At 39.4% G+C, this 17,753-nt stretch overlaps 1 protein-coding gene across 5 annotated transcripts in view; it reads right to left on the minus strand.

Annotated features, from left to right (window-relative positions):
* unc5d (unc-5 netrin receptor D) overlaps window positions 1–17,753 on the minus strand; it is a 371,567-nt gene that overhangs the window by 43,497 nt on the left and 310,317 nt on the right. For all 5 annotated transcript variants that reach the window (XM_008116035.3, XM_008116034.3, XM_062961018.1 and 2 more), the window contains one exon: window positions 16,498–16,582. In XM_008116035.3, coding sequence (XP_008114242.2) covers window positions 16,498–16,582 — 85 coding nt within the window. The remainder of the gene's footprint in view (window positions 1–16,497; window positions 16,583–17,753) is intronic.

Raw genomic sequence — 17,753 nt, forward strand, 5'->3', positions numbered from 1 at the left:
CTAGTAATCTCTGGGACTGATGAAACTCTAGTCTGCTTTATAACTTTCAAGTAATATATCCCTTGGTTGCTGTATGTTTTCCAGGCTGTATAGCCATGTTCCAGGAGTATTCTCTCCTGATGTTTCACCCACATCTATGGCAGGCATCCTCAGAGGTTGTGAAAATGCCTGCCACAACCTCTGAGGATGCCTGCCATAGATGTGGGTGAAACATCAAAAGAGAATACTCCTGAAACATGGCTATACAGCCTGGAAAACATACAACAACCCTGTGATTCTGGCCATGAAAGCCTTTGATAACACAATTTATCCCTTCATAGGATGGAATAGCAAGAATTTAGAAATTCCCTCTTGGTTAATACAACATGACAATAGATGCGTCATCACTATCAATAAAACAATCAATTAATCCCAAAGATTTGTCTTACCTCAATTTCTTAATTGGGCTCCACAACTTTTCTAATGTTTCCTAGACAACATTCTATGTTTACTGTATTCACTGAAAAGAGTGTTGCCTGCAAATGTCCTAGTGGGATTCACCATCCATGTGCTGTGTGACCAATGATAGGAACTTCTGCAGGGAGCATTTTAATTGCTTTCTGAGAAGATGCTTTTCCCAGTGAACATAATGAGCAAATAGATGGGAATCCTGGGAATTATTTAATGCCAAATGAACTGAAATCAACTAATTAGATGAATTCGCACACACAGCAAACAGCAAGAGCCTCCTCTCTAATAACCAGCATGGCAGGAGGACTGTGACTAGTGTACGGTTAGCTCAGTGTTTATTAAGGGAGGAAGGGGAGTAAAACATTGTATATTTGCAGGTATTTAAGATTCCCCGGAGTGCAGAGTAAACAAATCACAAACCAGATCTAATCCTTTAGACTTCATCAAAATCAGATGCTTGTTTTGTTTTCTGAGGAAGGCTGGAGAGAAAACTGTCTTTCCCAGCATTCTAATTACACAGTATTTGCTAGTTTTCAAAATTATGAGTGGGCGAAGGCAAAGAAGGTGTTTTATCAAACATAAGAATTGTGGAATTCACCATGGTTCAATTATTTCCTCAAAATGACATTGTCAAGCTCTTAACACTATTTTTACCCTTGAAAAGAAATGCCTTTCTTCTATTTAAAAATGACTGCACATAAATATAAAAAAGAAAGGTTTATAAAAAGCTCTCATCATGAACAGGAAACCTCTTAAGAGCTTTAGAAAACATCAAGTTATTTCAATATACAAAGGGTTTTACACTCACTTACTGTTACAAACATGCTAAAATTCATGGATGTTGATGAGGCAAAATGGTCTACATTTTCATCTATTAAGATCTCATATATAGATATGAAAAGAATAAGAAATAAGAGTGTGAGGAGGAGAAAGTCAGAATGACCATGGTGAAGCAATCTGTATAATAATACACAAAGGAAGTCCAGCAGACATATTCATTTATTCAGTTTTTTTCAAAAAATCTAATTTGCATCTTCATCACTACTCACAATGGCCAAGATCCTCGAGTCCATCACACTACAGTAAAGTCTTGCTTATCCAACTTTCACTTATCCAACATTCTGTATTATCCAGTGTTAGTCAGTGTTTTTGTAGTCAATGTTTTCAATACATTGTGATATTTTGGTGCTAAATTTGTAAATACAGTAATTACTACATAATGTTACCATGTATTGAACTGCTTTTTCTGTTGATTTGTTGTAAAACATAATGTTTTGGTGCTTAATTTGTAAAATCATAACGTAATTTGACATTTAATGGGCGTTTCCTTAATCCCTCTTTATAATCCAACATTTACACTTATCCAACGTTCTGCCGGCCCACTTATGTAGGATAAGCGAGATTCTACTGTACTAGGCAAGGCGTTGCTTTCTTTGAACTTGAACAGGGATAAATAGGAGAAAGTTGCTGCTCTAAGCTGCCTCTTTCCTGCAGTCTACTCATACATAAATGCACCTCAATGCTAGGGTTCAAGGAAAAGATTATATGGACACAAAAGCTCGTGCCATCACGCTAGTGACATCACTTCTGTGAAGGGCACCCAGCCATATGACCAGGAAAGCAATGTCACCAGAAAGCCCTTGCACAAGGGAGCTATTCAAGGAAGGCTATATAACAGTTGTGGCAGCCCCAATGTATCCTTGGCATCTGGATGCCAAAATGGTTCTGGAGATCTCCCAGACTACATTAGGGCATCTCCAGATGAGTTTACCTTGGAATATTGGCATAACAACAGACATGGCCTAAGTCTCAGATTCATCTTTATCTCAGACTATAAAGTTGTACTGGGATCCTTTTGCATAATGTACTAGAGGGGTTGTAAATTGCAGTAAATACTCGAGTATAAGCTGAGGTTTTCAGCCCTTTTTTTAGGACTGAAAAAGCCCCCCTCAGCTTATACTCGAGTGAGGGTCCTGGTCATCTTATACTCGAGTATATATGGTACACTTATTATTTTTCTCTATTATTCTTGGTATTATTACATTTATTATTCTTCTCTATTATTATTGCTATTATTACATTTATTATTTTACTCTATTTTTATTATTATTAATACATTTATTATTTCATCCTGATATTATTATTGTTATTACATTTATTATTTTACCCTATTATTATTATTAAAAGGATACATAAGGGCATTTACATTGAAGAAGATGAGAATAATGATTTAATCAGAGTTGGAGAGTCTTATCTTAAATTAGAGTTTTATGTAAATATTCAAAAACATTTAACCTACCGATGCCTCAATTAATGTAATTTTATTGGTATCTATTTTTATTTCTGAAATTTACCAGTCTCGGCTTATATTTGAGTCAACATTTTCCCATTTTTCTTGTGGTAAAACAAGGTGCCTCGGCTTATATTCGGGTCGGCTTATACTCGAGTATATACAGTATTTATTAGCAACATTTATATCCCACCCTTTTCACCGTGAAGGGGACTCAAGGCGGCTTACAAGTTATATATACATACAATATATTATATTATTAGTATAGCACAATATAAGCACTATATAAGCATTATATATTATTACTAGCTGTGCCTGGCCACGCGTTGCTGTGGCAAAGTGGTGGTGGTATTTGGTTAAAAATTGTTGTGTAATTTTTATTTGACGTTATTTGCATTTTTAATTAATTTTATTGTAAGTTATATTTTTATTATATTTTATTATTTTCTTGTATTATTTTTAGTTATTTTCTGTTATTATAGTATTTTATTGTATTAATTTTTAGTGTTTTTTTATTATTTTTTTATTGGGTTGCTAGGAGACCAAGTTGGAGGAGCTTAGCCTTCTAACTGGCAGCAATTGGATAAAAGCAATTATTCCTCTCTCTCTAATTAGGACTTTATTTTTCTTTTCTTTTTGTTGTATCAACCTAGAGGTGTGGATGATGGGTTGTGTTGTCAAATTTCGAGGTTGGGGGGCCTGTAGTTTTGTTGTTTTGTGGGTCGCCGTGATGCCATCACTCTTTTATATATATAGATATTGTACTATATGACTATATTGCAATATTATTAGTACTATTACATGTAATATAAATATACAATTATAATAGTGTATTATTATTATTACATTGTACTAGCTGTGCCCAGCCACGCATTGCTGTGGCTTAGTTTGGTGGTGTTGTTCAGTCTACATTAGGTTGTATTTATCTGTGACCTCCACCCTTCTTTATACTCACATTAGTAGTAGTATTTGAAGTATGTTACCTTCTTCAATTTTTGTGTTGATTGATAATTGCTTGAGATCCTTGTTATCTTTGGTTTGTTGTGGATTGTGATGTCTGATTCTGCTGAGTGCGGTTTATATTTTTATTGTGGTACAATAGTCTTTTTTTTTTTGCCTGTGTAGGTGTTTATTATTATTGTTGTTGTGGTGGTCATGAAGGTTAGATAAGTTAGATGCTACTGTATTGTTTTTTGGAGGCCCAGTGTAGCACTGACTGGCCTGTCAGCCTCAGTGCCTGGCTGCTTCTTGCCTGTGATGGTGTTGATTCTTGTTGTTGTTGTCATTGTTATTATTGTAATTGTTTTTTTGGAGGCCAAGTGTGAATGTAGGGATTGGGGAGGTGGATGAGCACTGAATGGCCTTGTAGCCTCAGTGCATGGCTGATTCTTGCCTGTGTAGGTGTTTATTCTTAGTGGGTGAGTGGATGGATAGATGAGTGGATGGATGGATAGAGTGGGTGCTCTCCTTGTTTCCCTTATTCCTATGCTGTTCCCTTTCTCTGCTCTGATCCTGAGCTCGCTGATAAGAACATACTGGTCAGAAAGGAGGGTAAATATAACCGGATCAATGGTCTTTCTCTCCCTTTTGCTCTTGGCCTTCCGGGCAGAGAGGGAGGACTCTTGTCCTTGGCGTTCCTCCGCTTCCCTTCCCTCCCTCCTTCCTTCGTTCTATCCGTCCCAGTCTTTCCTGCCTGCGGAGCCATGGAACTGGGTCAGTGGGTTGGATGGTGGGGAAAGGGAGAAGGAAGAGGCCTCTAACTGAAATGCATGGACTCCATGCCATGGGGTGCTGGGATTTGTAGCTTGCATCCAGTCCAATGCCTTTCTTTTTGTCATGGAGGAAGACCCCACCCAAACCTCTCAGACAGATGGCCATCCGGTTTAGTTGTGTTGTTATAGTCACAATGTGTTGTTGTGAGTTTTGTGGGTCCCGATTGTGGTTTTGTGGTGTGGTTGTGTTGTTACAACCGGGAGGGAAGGCTTTTGTGTTGTGTTGCCAAGTTTCATATTTCTGGGGCGTTTAGTTGTGTGCCATGTTTCACATTTGTGGGGCGTTTAGTTGTGTTGTTATAGTCACGATGCGTTGTTGTGAGTTTTGTGGGTCCGGATTGTGGTTTTGTGGTGTGGTTGTGTTCTTACAACTGGGAGGCAAGGCATTTGCGTTGTGTTGCCAAGTTTTGTATTTCTGGGGCATTTAGTTGTGTGCCAAGTTTCGTATTTCTGGGGCGTTTAGTTGTGTTGTTATAGTCACGATGCATTGTTGTGAGTTTTGTGGGTCCGGATTGTGGTTTTGTGGTGTGGTTGTGTTGTTACAACTGGGAGGGAAGGCTTTTGTGTTGTGTTGGCAAGTTTCATATTTCTGGGGCGTTTAGTTGTGTTGTTATAGTCACAATACGTTGTTGTGAGTTTTGTGGGTCCGGTGTGGTTTTGTGGTGTGGTTGTGTTGTTACAACCGAGAGGCAAGGCTTTTGTGTTTTGTTGCCAAGTCTTGTATTTCTGGGGTGTTTAGTTGTGTGCCAAGTTTCGTATTTCTGGGGCGTTTAGTTGTGTTGTTATAGTCACGATGCATTGTTGTGAGTTTTGTGGGTCCGGATTATGGTTTTGTGGTGTGGTTGTGTTGTTACAACAGGGAGGCAAGGCTTTTGCATTGTGTTGTCAAGTTTTGTATTTCTGGAGCGTTTAGTTGTGTGCCAAGTTTTGTATTTCTGGGGCGTTTAGTTGTGTTGTTATAGTCACAATGTGTTATTGTAAGTTTTGTGGGTCTGGATTGTGGTTTTGTGGTGTGGTTGTGTTGTTACAACTGGGAGGGAAGGCTTTTGTGTTGTGTTGCCAAGTTTCGTATTTCTGGGGTGTTTAGTTGTGTTGTTATAGTCACGATGCGTTGTGAGTTTTGTGGGTCCGGTGTGGTTTTGTGGTGTGGTTGTGTTGTTACAACCGGGAGGCAAGGCTTTTGCGTTGTGTTGCCAAGTTTCGTATTTCTGGGACGTTTAGTTTTGTTGTTATAGTCACTGTGCAAACAACTTTATCCTTTTATATATATAGATTACATCATAATATTATTATCAATATTAAATTATCAATATAATATAATTAGACATCTGTTTGAATGGAGCCTCCGGTGGCCTAGGGGATAAAAGCCTTGTGACTTGAAGGTTGGGTTGCAGACCTGAAAGCTGCCAGGTTCGAATCCCACCCGGGGAGAGTGTGGATGAGCTCCCTCTATCAGCTCCAGCTCCATGCAGGGACATGAGAGAAGCTTCCCACAAGGATGCTAAAACATCAAAACATGTCCCCTGGGCAACGTCCTTGCAGACGGCCAATTCTCTCACTCCAGAAGCAACTCCGGTTGCTCCTGACACAAAAAAAAAAATCTGTTTGAATGCCAGGCTGGTAAAAAAAAAGAATGCAGAAAGCTAAATGCAATTCAGATAGGTGAAAACTATCAATGCCATCAAATTAATTCTTTAGTTCTTAATATTTAACACTAGTTAATTAATTTTCAAACCTAATAAGATGTGCCTCTGCTTGGTGTAACTCTCTCCCATAAGGCTCAGACCCGTAGCTATTCTAAACTACAAAGTAGAAGAAAGCCATATAATCAACGAAATCCTTCCTTCCTCTTCTTGACTTCTAGGAGCCCCAAGAAAACAAGCCTTCTATTAGTATTGTGAGTGTGCTTACAAAGGCCTTTTATGGGGTTTACAGTAAGCAGTGACATTTAGACCTTGTTGGTCTTACAGTTAATTAATTTTAAAAATGAATTAATAATTAATTTGTCTGTGCCAAGCTCTGCATTTGAAGCACAACCTCATCCAGTGTCTTAAACATGCTCTGAAACACTAAGCAAAAATATTCAAGAAATTCCAGAAGGCTAGCCACCTGACAATTCCTTGAAGAATCATCATGTATTTTTAAACACTGTTTAGAAGACACTCTTTTCCTGACAAAGCTGGAATCCTGCAAATTGTAGCAAGCAAATCCATGCTAAAGAAAACAATGAAAAAAGCCCACAGTATATGATTCCCGTGTGAAAAGGAAGAAAACAAGTCTGAAGCAGCAATGGAATTAAAATGCAAGTGGGGTTTAGAGAAGCAAAACTGAGACAGGAAGATTTCACATGCCTTCAAAAGAGCACCTAAGCAACAAAAAGCATACAGTCCCCATGTAATTATGCGGAGTTCTAACAAAATTCAATGAAGTTTTGCATCTGTTCCTCCCTTCCCTCTTAAAGGATACCATAACATGCCAGCACCAATGAGCACTGCCCTTGACAAATTGCTAGCAAGACTTTTCTAAAAGGATTTGAGTAACGGGCTTATTCATTATTTTCTGCTTGTATTGTTCATGCTTCTCTTTGCTTCCAACCATCTCTATTCAGAGCATTCAGTGTTCCCTATAAGAAATGGAGGCTGAATGCCAAGGCATCAAGGTTGTATACAAACCATTAGTGCATTAAGTGTTTTCCCACAGTGCTGGTTTTATTGTCCATGAGTCTGATATCACAACAAACATTTTCCATTGTTGAGCTGCAGCATTATAAGGGCACACAGTGAGCCACAATATCTTTCCCTGTGCCCAAACATGGTGTCCTTGCTGTGAGTTGCTGTCAGCTTTTTAGTATATTGTACAAAATCTTCTGGCACACAATGTACAAATGATTCCTCCTCCTCTCTTTTACATGGCTATCTCTATGTCTAAATCTCTTTATCAACAGATTTGGAGATGTTAAATCAAGCATATAATGGGGAACTTGGGCCCCAATTTATAAAGAGCCTTTATGGGCAAAAAGTTCCACAACCCTGGTGAAAGTTACTAATGAAGTAGACAATCTTTAATTCATTCACAATTACTAGCAGGGTCATTATTTGTACTCAGAAACCCTGCCCCTTATGTAGTGCGCAGGTGTCCCTAATTCTAAGGCAGTGGTTCTCAACATGGGGTCCCCAGATGTTTTGGCCTTCAACTCCCAGAAATCCTAACAGGCGGTAAACTAGCTGGGATTTCTGGGAGTTGTAGGCCAAAACACTTGGGAACCCACAGGTTGAGAACAACTGTTCTAAGGGGTGCTCTTTGTTTAAAAGTTGAAAAACCTTTCTTTTCCGAAAAACTTGGGCAACATCTACGTGACCACTTAGGTCACTGTAGAGCCAGATTAGTTCCATGCTGGTCAAACACTGCACAAAGCTGACCAAACGCTATACAAAACATACCCGAGGTAATGAGGGGCAAAACTACCTTAACTTGGCCTTGCCTTGTGGTAGCCAAAGTTGTTAAAAAGACTGAATTCTGGCATAGAATTTGGACTATCTCCCAAAGTTGAACCTGTGGAAACAGATGGGTCACATCCAAAATGGATAAAAGTGTCCCCATTGCCACCCCATATTTCCTAGGCTTGAGTGGTCCATGGAAGAAGCATGGCAGTCACCAACTCTCCCCATCCTCAGTACCATGGTGGTCTTCTGTTACAAGGGTTCTACCTGTTGGCAATCACATGCAGTAATGTTGGCTAGGATATGGGATGGGATGGAGGGGGAAGGGGAATTCTTCCTCTCCCCTCCCCTCCTTTGATGTCACATCACCCCAGCTGATGTTACAATATGCAATGCCTGACAGGCTGGAGACCACCATGACATGGACATTGGGAGCGGACAGGAAGGATGGCTGTCTGACAATGCTGAACTGCATTTGGCACTGCTGAGCAATGTGGACCCCCTCTTGCCTCTGCAGCAGATGAGGGAATTCCTGTATGGCCCATATCTTGGTCTGATTTGGTGTACAACATGCTGGATTGATCCCAAAGACCAATCAGTATATATCTGGCCTGGGACAGATTTTTGAAAATGCCATGTTTAGGGGTATGGGCCTTTCATAAAGACAGAAATGGGTACAGTGTTCGTTCACTTAACGCAGGGGTTACGTTCCAGGACCACCTGCAATAAGTGAAAATCTGCAAAGTAGGGATGCTATATTTATTTTAATATTTATACATTATTTTAGTAGTTATACACTATTTTAAGTCTTTATCAACCAATCGTGTGTTGATAAATCTCCTCCTCCTCCCATTGCCTCTTGGGCTCCCTTTCTCTCCCTTTGGCTTCTCTTTCCTCCCTTCCTTAGGCTGTAAATTGTAATTTTTTATGATTTATAATATTCTTTTAGAGTTTATTGAAAAACTGCAAAACAGCAAATCCCCAAAAAGTAAACCGCAAAGTAGTGAGGGAACCCTGTACATCAATTAATACATGTGGATAATGTAGTTTTATTATATGGCTATGTTAACTGAAATCAATACTTCAATTTGGTATTTAGGAAGAACATAGACATATGATTAGCCAATTACTGGTTGTCAGCTCTGCACATCATGAATGTTGATTCCCTATTATTGCTATTTCAGAGGTCTAGCAACACTGATTGGTAGTCTTCATGAAACCGAATCAAAAACAGTTGGACTGAAGAATTCATGAAGTTTGGAACCTGTAAATGATTTTTTTTCCAGTTCCAAGAACAATGTTCCTGAAGGAGAAGTAACATAAAACTCTGGAATGCTAATAAACAGATGTTTTCATGCATCCAGTCTGCAGGGTGAATTTGAATGCCTCAATTCAAGTTCACCCAGAAGAGAGAATCATTTTGGGATGGCAAAGGGGATGACACTTTATTTCTAACATAGGAATGGACTATGAGGTGGAGAAATTCATATACAATTACAATGGTCAAGGCCATAACAACATGCCAGCATGAAATATGTTCGTGCACCATGTCACTAGGTTGGAAAATAAATTCATCTAGAGATTTTGAGTAAATGTACCCAATTTGTGGCCTGTGAGATCATTATAGAAAGCATGAGTATTTTTTATTTATCTTTCTCAAAGTCTCATAAAATCTACATGAAATCCTTCCTAAATGGCAGGATTCTGGGAAACGCAAACGAAACAAAGCTTAGAGATTTCAGCATCTCTTCACATCAACATCTTTAAGGAAACTTCTATCACATTTCCTCAAGATGTGAACCGAAAGACTTGGCTGCTTTGAAAGTCTTCCTGTTGTACCACACTGGGCTGGACTTGTCGAAGTCTTTGAAAATATCTCTAGGGCTTTGTTCTCTTTTTTTACAAGGCAAAGCTTCATGAAGGGACTTGTAGCATTTTCACACAGTGCACAATTCTTTTCAATGCAGTCCCCTATGGTGAGATTTAAAGATTACTATATCCTGGAGATTGATGTATTCCAGGGCAGTGCTAAACCAGACTGTTGAGTTGACAATTCTGCCTTTAGTGCAAGGCTCTTGCTATGAAAGTATATAGCACCAACATGGTGGAAATATAGATAGAATAAAACCTGCTGCTGCCAAATAAAGCTTACATAAAGATAGTAGCATATTCCAGTTCCAGCAGACAAGAAAGAAAGTGCTTTGATTAGATGTTGCTTATTTATTCCTATCCTGTTTGTCCATAGCTGAGATTCAACATTGATCAGTATGACTCTCATTATATAAGGACCTGAAAAAAACAGTGGGTTTATTTCTAATTTGGAAGGAAGGGATAGGCAAAATATGTCCTGGATGATGCAAAGGACAAAATAGTTAGAAGTTTTTAATGAATGTCTCATTAAAAACTTTTATCGTCTTGACCACATTCTGATGTTTTGTGGTCACACATGTCCTAGCTTTCAACTAAGAGATACTGAAGCAACTCAGAATGACAAAACAAATTAAAAAATTGATATATTCATAAATATTATTTTGAAGAAAATATTTTTTTAAAACCACCCAAATGAGTAAAAACAAAGCAGTTAAATTGGCAGAGACAGTTGCAGCCTTAGTCCCTGGAGCATGATTAGCTCAGCTAACAGGTGAGGCAAACAGAGCTATTTTGTATGAGCGTTGAGTGGGAGAGTTTTGATGGGAAGTGTTCTGTCATGCACTGGGCCTGTAATTATTGTTTTTTGTATAGGACGTATACCCAGCAGGAAGCCAGGGTGCCTCAGAGAGGTTCTTGAGGATTTTCCTGAAAGGGATGGTCTTTTGAGTCTTTAATGAAATAACAAAGTCTTTATTGTTGAACAAATAATAAATCTTCAAGGAGTCAAATAACACTTCAAGGTTTCCTTAATAAACTGTTGGCTTTTCAATCTTGTCCCCAGGGGATGGGCAATTGGCTTTGGATAACTGTACTTTCTCTGTAAGAAGAAAAACCCCTTATAACCTCTCCCAGGCTGTCTATCATATGGGCCTAAGCTGATGTGGGACCTACTACCGATTCCAAATGCATCTGGGCATCGAGTAGACCTACCAACCAAGGCTTGCAGATGTTTCAGCTGGGGTTCTCTCTCTGAGGTTTCTTTGGAAACTTTAGGGCTGTTTCCCTCAGGAGCTGCGAGGCTGAGAGGCGGTGAGCTGTCAGCCAGAGCTTTTGGGACTTTTCCCCTGAAATTTCTGTTTCTGTTTTCTCGGATGTTCTATATCCCTGGATGTTCTTGAGATATGAAGCTTTTCTACGGGACGAGCTGGTCTACGTCCTATAGTTTAGCTTCCTTAAGTGAGACTGACTTAAAAATGGCTCCTTCCCTCCCAGAGCCCTGAATCAAACTTAATGATGATGGACAGGCGGCCTGCCCAATGACTGCAAACATTAGCAGAAAGAAAATAAAGTTGGAGCTTCTGGTACAGCCGTACCAACACAGGAAGAGTTGGAGATCTGCCTCAGTGCCTACTTAAAATTACTGAATTTGGATAGTGAAAAAGCTGCTGCAATCATCTACAACAATTGTTTGCTTGCTTGCTGGAAAATGTGGATTCCTGAAGCAAATGCAAGTTGTTGGCCCTCTTGGAATACAAGGTGCAGCAACTTAAGGGCCATGTATCTTCAGCAGTAGCTTCTCCAACTCTATTATTCTATTAAAACAACTGATCAAGGATAGACCCAATCTCCTACAGGAGTGTGGGGGGGGAGCCATCATTTACCATTTTTCATTTTCCTTAACTTGAAGTTGGTAGCCACATCTTTATAGTAATGTGTGGTTTTGGTTCCAAGTATTGGTCAATTGATCAATTACTTTTGACAGACATCTCAGCTGTGTAAATCTAGACCAGGTTAACTAGGCTCTAGGGAAGTCAACACTAAATCTGATTTTACACTTCCCATACTGCTGAAAAAAGTTACATTTTATACCCAAAGTGCCAGAAACCCCTTTGAAAAGCAGAAAGAATGTGTGGTGCTCTAATTAAAGTTTGCTTTTCTTTGATTTTTTCCACTCACATTTCAGAGAGCAAATCTCTTGATGACATTTTTTTGTCTGGCTTGCATTTCTCACTTTTAACCTACAGATGTAGCAAAACAGCAGACAAACTATGTGCCCCTTCTATTTAATTAACCCATTTTAATTCACTTCTACTGAGCCCTTGCAGATGAAACAGCTGGGTTCATTCTTATGGGGAGTTTTTTTGCCCTTTTTCTGACTTCACATCTTTAATCTTCTTTTGAAAATGATCAAAAAAATAGCAGCAGCAGATGGGGTTGCAATATGAAAGGTTTTGCAAAGGAGCTCAACTATCTAAGGTAGTGGTGAGGAGCTGAAAGGGGTGTCAGATTAAATTTAGGAAAGAACCTCTGTGAATCTAAATTAACAGAACAGTCCAGATCATTATTTTAAATGTTGAAAGAAGATGGGACAGCATGCAAGTCCTGTCCCTCTCTTTTCCTGGTTCCTTCACCCTCTTATATATAGACGACAAGAGTCTGAAACAAAAAGTCTCTGGTATCTGTGAATATTCCCTATGTGAACTGGAATCTCAATCTTCTAGGGTTCAGGAATCACATAAAATGTTCTTAGATAACAGATAATTCTCTATGGACCTCTTCACAAATCAGCAGTAGCAGCAGGTTTTTTGCAATTTTGCTACAGAGTCCACAGGCTCCCATCACACATGGGAAAAATATTTACAGGCAGCTCCATGGTGAAAGTGCAAAAAAAAAAAAACCACCAAAAAATAGCCAGTTGCGCATGACAAGAGGCTTCCTCCTTTCCATAGGGAAAGCTGGGTTGAATCGGTTTACTGAGCCCCCCCACCCCAAATTTGATGAGATAGTGGTGAAGCTGGGAAGGTGCAGGGCAAGGGGCACAATGATTTGCAGTGATATTTGGCTATTGTAGCAGCACGTATAAGGAGATCCTAAATGTAGGAAGACAGAGTGGAACTTGGGCACTCTTTGGGGTTGATTCAGCACATGAAATAACAACTATATAGAACTTTTATCACTCTCTTTTCTCCTACTCCTTCATAAATTGATCCAATAATTTTCTTAGCCACTGGATCATAGTATCTGTTATGTGCCTTCAAGCCATTTCCAACTTATGCAACTCTACCATGAACCCATCATGGAGTTTTCTTGGCAAGATTTGTTCAGAGGGGAGTTGTCGTTGCCTTCCTCTGAGCCTGAAAGTGCGATTTGCCCAAGCTAAGGAGTTGTTTCCACTCCTTAGCACAGTGGTCCTCAACCTGTGGGTCCCCAGATGTTTTGGCCTTCAACTCCCAGAAATCTTAACAGCTAGTAAACTGGCTGAGATTTCTGGGAGTTGTAGGCCAAAAGACTGGGAGACCCACAGGTTGAGAACCACAGTCTTAGTGGGAACTAAAAATCTAATCCATATTTGAAACTCAAGTCACTACAACATTCTACCTTATCAATGTCTCTTCTCTTTCTAATAAATAAATTTTGATTTTTCTTATTTAAAAAAGTGAAACTTATCAACATTTTAGAACTCACACTCCCTAACAAGTGGAAGGGTTAGAATAGTTAAATGTTTGCATTCTCCTGGACACTGAAGGGTTTTTTGGATCCTTTAAAACAGAAGGAAGCTTATCCAAGGAGGACCATTACTCCATGTCCAAAAGAAGAGTTGATAAGCTGGTAACAAGATCTAGAACTGATCTCCAATGAGAAATGTATACTGCGACCAAAGAAAAACTTCAGCTTCAGTTACCCCTTGTAAATGAATCACTTCTATCAGCTTAAAACAAATACCAGGAATGTACAGCTAAGGGACACTTGCAAACATCACTTGTACATAGTTGTAGCTTATTTAATTTCATCAGATAGATGTTGCTAAGTATCTCCCAATCCTCACACTGTGCAGTAACAAGGAAATCTGCACCAGCCCTCCGGCAACAAGAGGAGAGAAAGATCAACAGTAGTTTCCAGCATTACAGACTACTGTATCTGAACTTGGGCTGAAAACATTTTTAAAAAGCAGAGAAAATACATTAGGAAGCACAACTGACTGAGGGAACTACAGGGGTTCAGTCAAAGGAAGGTGGGAAGTGGGAGACAAGTTGGAGCAAACTTAAATCAAATGGAAATAGGATTCTGTGCACTTTAAACATGAGATGAATGGTTTTGCATTACAGTTTGAATGTGATTGATCAGGGAACTGTCTTGCAAGATCAAGCCAAGCCTGAGATGCCACTGATATAGATCTTTGAGGTACAAAGGATACCCCCTTCCCATCACCATGCAGCAGAACTGGCTGATCACTCATATTTTGAAGCTATGTAAAATAATTCTAAGCACTTTATGAAGACGGCTCCAACCTTGCAAAATCAGCGTTTTTGTGACTCAAAGCTTACCTAACGATGTCATTGAAGCCAACACTTGTGAACATTCCTGCATTTTCTTCAAATAGCAGCTAAGCATGTACCTGCACAGCATGGAAAAATATGGCCAATCCTTGCTTTTTGCAACTTTCTGGCCTACAGAAACTTGAAACTTCTCTACACAGAGATTCTGATTAGCTATCATAAATAGTAGCCATTGACATTAAAAACTTGCTGGAGCAGACCAAAAGCTGATCAGCAAGCATTCTCTTCAGATAGAACTCTTTTCTTCTGGGAAGCCCAAAAGCAAGACAAAAGAGAAAGCACAACATTCATTAATATGATAAGCATTGCTGAATAAATCTATCTCCTTTAAAGATAGGCATCTATTTAAACTACTCCACAACTCCAAATCTAATGGGAATAAATTCTAAAAGCTGAACATGATATTGGCAATTTGGTCTCTGGTTCCTCTGCCTTTTCTAAACCCAGCTTGTACATCTTGGCAACTCTCGCTCCACGTATTGCTGGAGTCTGCCTTGCAGGATCTTGAGCATTACTTTACTGGCATGTGAAATAAGTGCCATTGTATGAAAGTTTGAGCATTCTTTAGCATTTCCCTTTTTTGGTATGGGGATATAAATGTTTATTATTATTATTATTATTATTATTATTATTATTATTATTATTGACACAATGACATTGTATGACACAGCAAACAATATATATATATATATATATGTGTGTGTGTGTGTGTGTGTGTGTATAAATTAGGTTTACATTGCATCAGTTATGCACTAAATTTTAAACATATTTAATAAGCCATTTTTACAATGTCTTTCCATGCTTTTAATTATATCCTTTTGTACTATCCCAACGTGGCCTGTTTATGTTTCCCATGTTTCCAATACTTCTTTCCATATGTGTGTAAGGTGTATCCAGTATAACTATTGCATTGTCTTATGGTTTGTTGACTGTAATAAAGGCATCACTGATTGATTGATAGCTGTCACAGATGTTTCTGTATGGCTACATAATAAAGTCTGTATTTAAAAGCGCACTGTAAATATACATGCAATACACAGCAACAGGAAAACTGCCAGTACATAGAGTTCAGCTGGGAATGTCTACTTCATAACTTGTTCTCTTAATATCTTATCTCCAAACTTGGCCACCAGAGAGCCATTTAGAATAGCTCATGCCTCGTCTAGAATATTGGAGATACTCCGCTCAGCTCACATGCTGCTCCAGGCAACGTTAGATGAGTACAAATGCCAAGCTGAATCTCTGGACTCACATTTCTTGGCCACCTTGAACTTGGCAGGCCATACATAATGAGGCGGAGGTCAACCCAATGGGCTGCGAAGACTTGCAGACGGGGCCACATTTGCCCTCTAACTCTATGTTGTATGCAGGCCTGCTCTGAACTAAACAGCCTTTGCCAAATGCAGCACATTGACAGCTCCCCTGGGGCTCCAAACAAAAGCAAACAAAACAAACCCGTGGCAGGTTGGTTTGATTTTTTAAATGCCGATGAAATGAAAAAAAGAAGAAAGGTGCCAGGAACCCATTTTCCTGTTCTTTTCTTTTCAAGAGTTAACAATGGCTATCAAAAAAATCATTTCATCTGATTCCGGTTGGTTTTTTTTCATAACAAGGAAAAGAAAAAAAAATCATTTTTAAATTACAAAAAACTGTAGGGCAAAATTGACATTTCAGAATACCTAGAAGCATTACGTTAAAAAAAAAGTATTATGCCCATTAAAGTGTTGAAAAACAGGGTGTTACTGCCATAATGGCCTCTAGAATTAAGGGGGGGGGGGGCTCCTCCTACAGTTTGATAATTGGGTCCCAGTTGGTTGTTCTGACCAAAAGTGGTTGTAAATATTGGGATCTCATATTGTGCAAACAGAATATGCACAATGTCCTCTATGGCTGGTGCACCACAGATGCATGTTCTTTCATGGGAAGGGATTTTTTGAAATCACCCTATTCTTACCATAGAATTCCAAGGGTAAAAATTACCCTGGAAGCTATATGTAGACAACCAACTACATTTCACCCTCCACTGTATTAGAAGTTTGTTTCCCTAGTTGTCTTCTACACATTGCTTCTCAACAAATGAGTACAACATATGCACATAATGGTTGTTCCTGTTTTACCTGGACTCGCCTTGGTTGATGGAAAGATAGATCTCCCAAGAGATTTCTTCAGGAATAGCCCCATGCGGAATCAGAAGGCTCACCCCTGTAACAAAACAAGAAGAAACGTTACCAGGAAATATTCTAAATCTCTGCTGGAAGGAAAGTGAATCATGGTTTCAGCATATTGTCAGCCTAATAGGCTTCACTGTGGCCTTGTAACGGATGAAACTCTATCATCATCATGTGAATGGCATGGCACAGATCCCATTCCAGTTTATCAACATTATGTATTCTACAGTATTTGTATTGCAATCTCTCTTCAAGGTCTCAGATAAGATGGGTTTTCTGTTGTATGGAGCATTCAGAAAGCACAAGAGAGGAAAATGCTCTTAGCCTGCAATAGGAAAGTTTGGAGAACTGCCAGAGCCAATTTCAATACTACATTGTAAGATACAGAAATAATAGGTTTTTAAACACAATCCCTTAAATGTTTGCACTTGCCATGGAATTCAAACTTTGAATGAATTTGAACTTGTCCTCCTCAAATCTAGCCTTCGTTCTATTTGGATTCAGATAGCACCAAATACAAAACCATGAGGGGTTCATTCCCATTCCAGCTCCCTAATTGGAATCTAATAAATGTTCCAAATGGCAGCCTTGAGAAGGTCTCAGAATGTGGCCACTCTGAAATGGCAGAAAAATTTAAGGTTAGACTTGTTTCTCCATACCTGGCTCCATTTCAACTCATACAATCCCTGCACCATATGTCAAGGGCTCTCAAAGACTATTTTACTTCTCTCTCTCTCTGTCGCATAGTCGTTTCCGACTCTTCATGACCTCATGGACCACTCCATGCCTGAGCTCCCTGTCGGCCGTCACTGCCTCCAGTTCCTTCAAGGTCAAGCCAGTCACTTCAAAGATACCGTCCATCCATCTCGCCCTTGGTTGGCCTCTCTTCCCTTTTTTTCCCATTTTCCCCAGCATCGTGATCTTTTCCAAACTTTCCTGTCGTCTCATGATGTGGCCAAAATATTTCAACTTTGCCTCTAATATCCTTCCCTCCAGTGAGTAGCCGGGCATTATTTCCTGGAGGATGGACTGGTTGGATCTTCTTGCGGTCCAAGGCACTCTCAGGATTTTCCTCCAGCACCAAAGTTCAAAAGCATCTATCTTCCTTCGTTCAGCCTTCCTTATGGTCCAGCTCTCCCATCCATAGGTTACTATGGGGAATACCATTGCTTTGACTATGCGAACCTTTGTTGCCAGTGTGATTT

Source organism: Anolis carolinensis, unplaced genomic scaffold, assembly GCF_035594765.1.
Source record: "Anolis carolinensis isolate JA03-04 unplaced genomic scaffold, rAnoCar3.1.pri scaffold_8, whole genome shotgun sequence".
Classification (NCBI taxonomy): domain Eukaryota; kingdom Metazoa; phylum Chordata; class Lepidosauria; order Squamata; family Dactyloidae; genus Anolis; species Anolis carolinensis.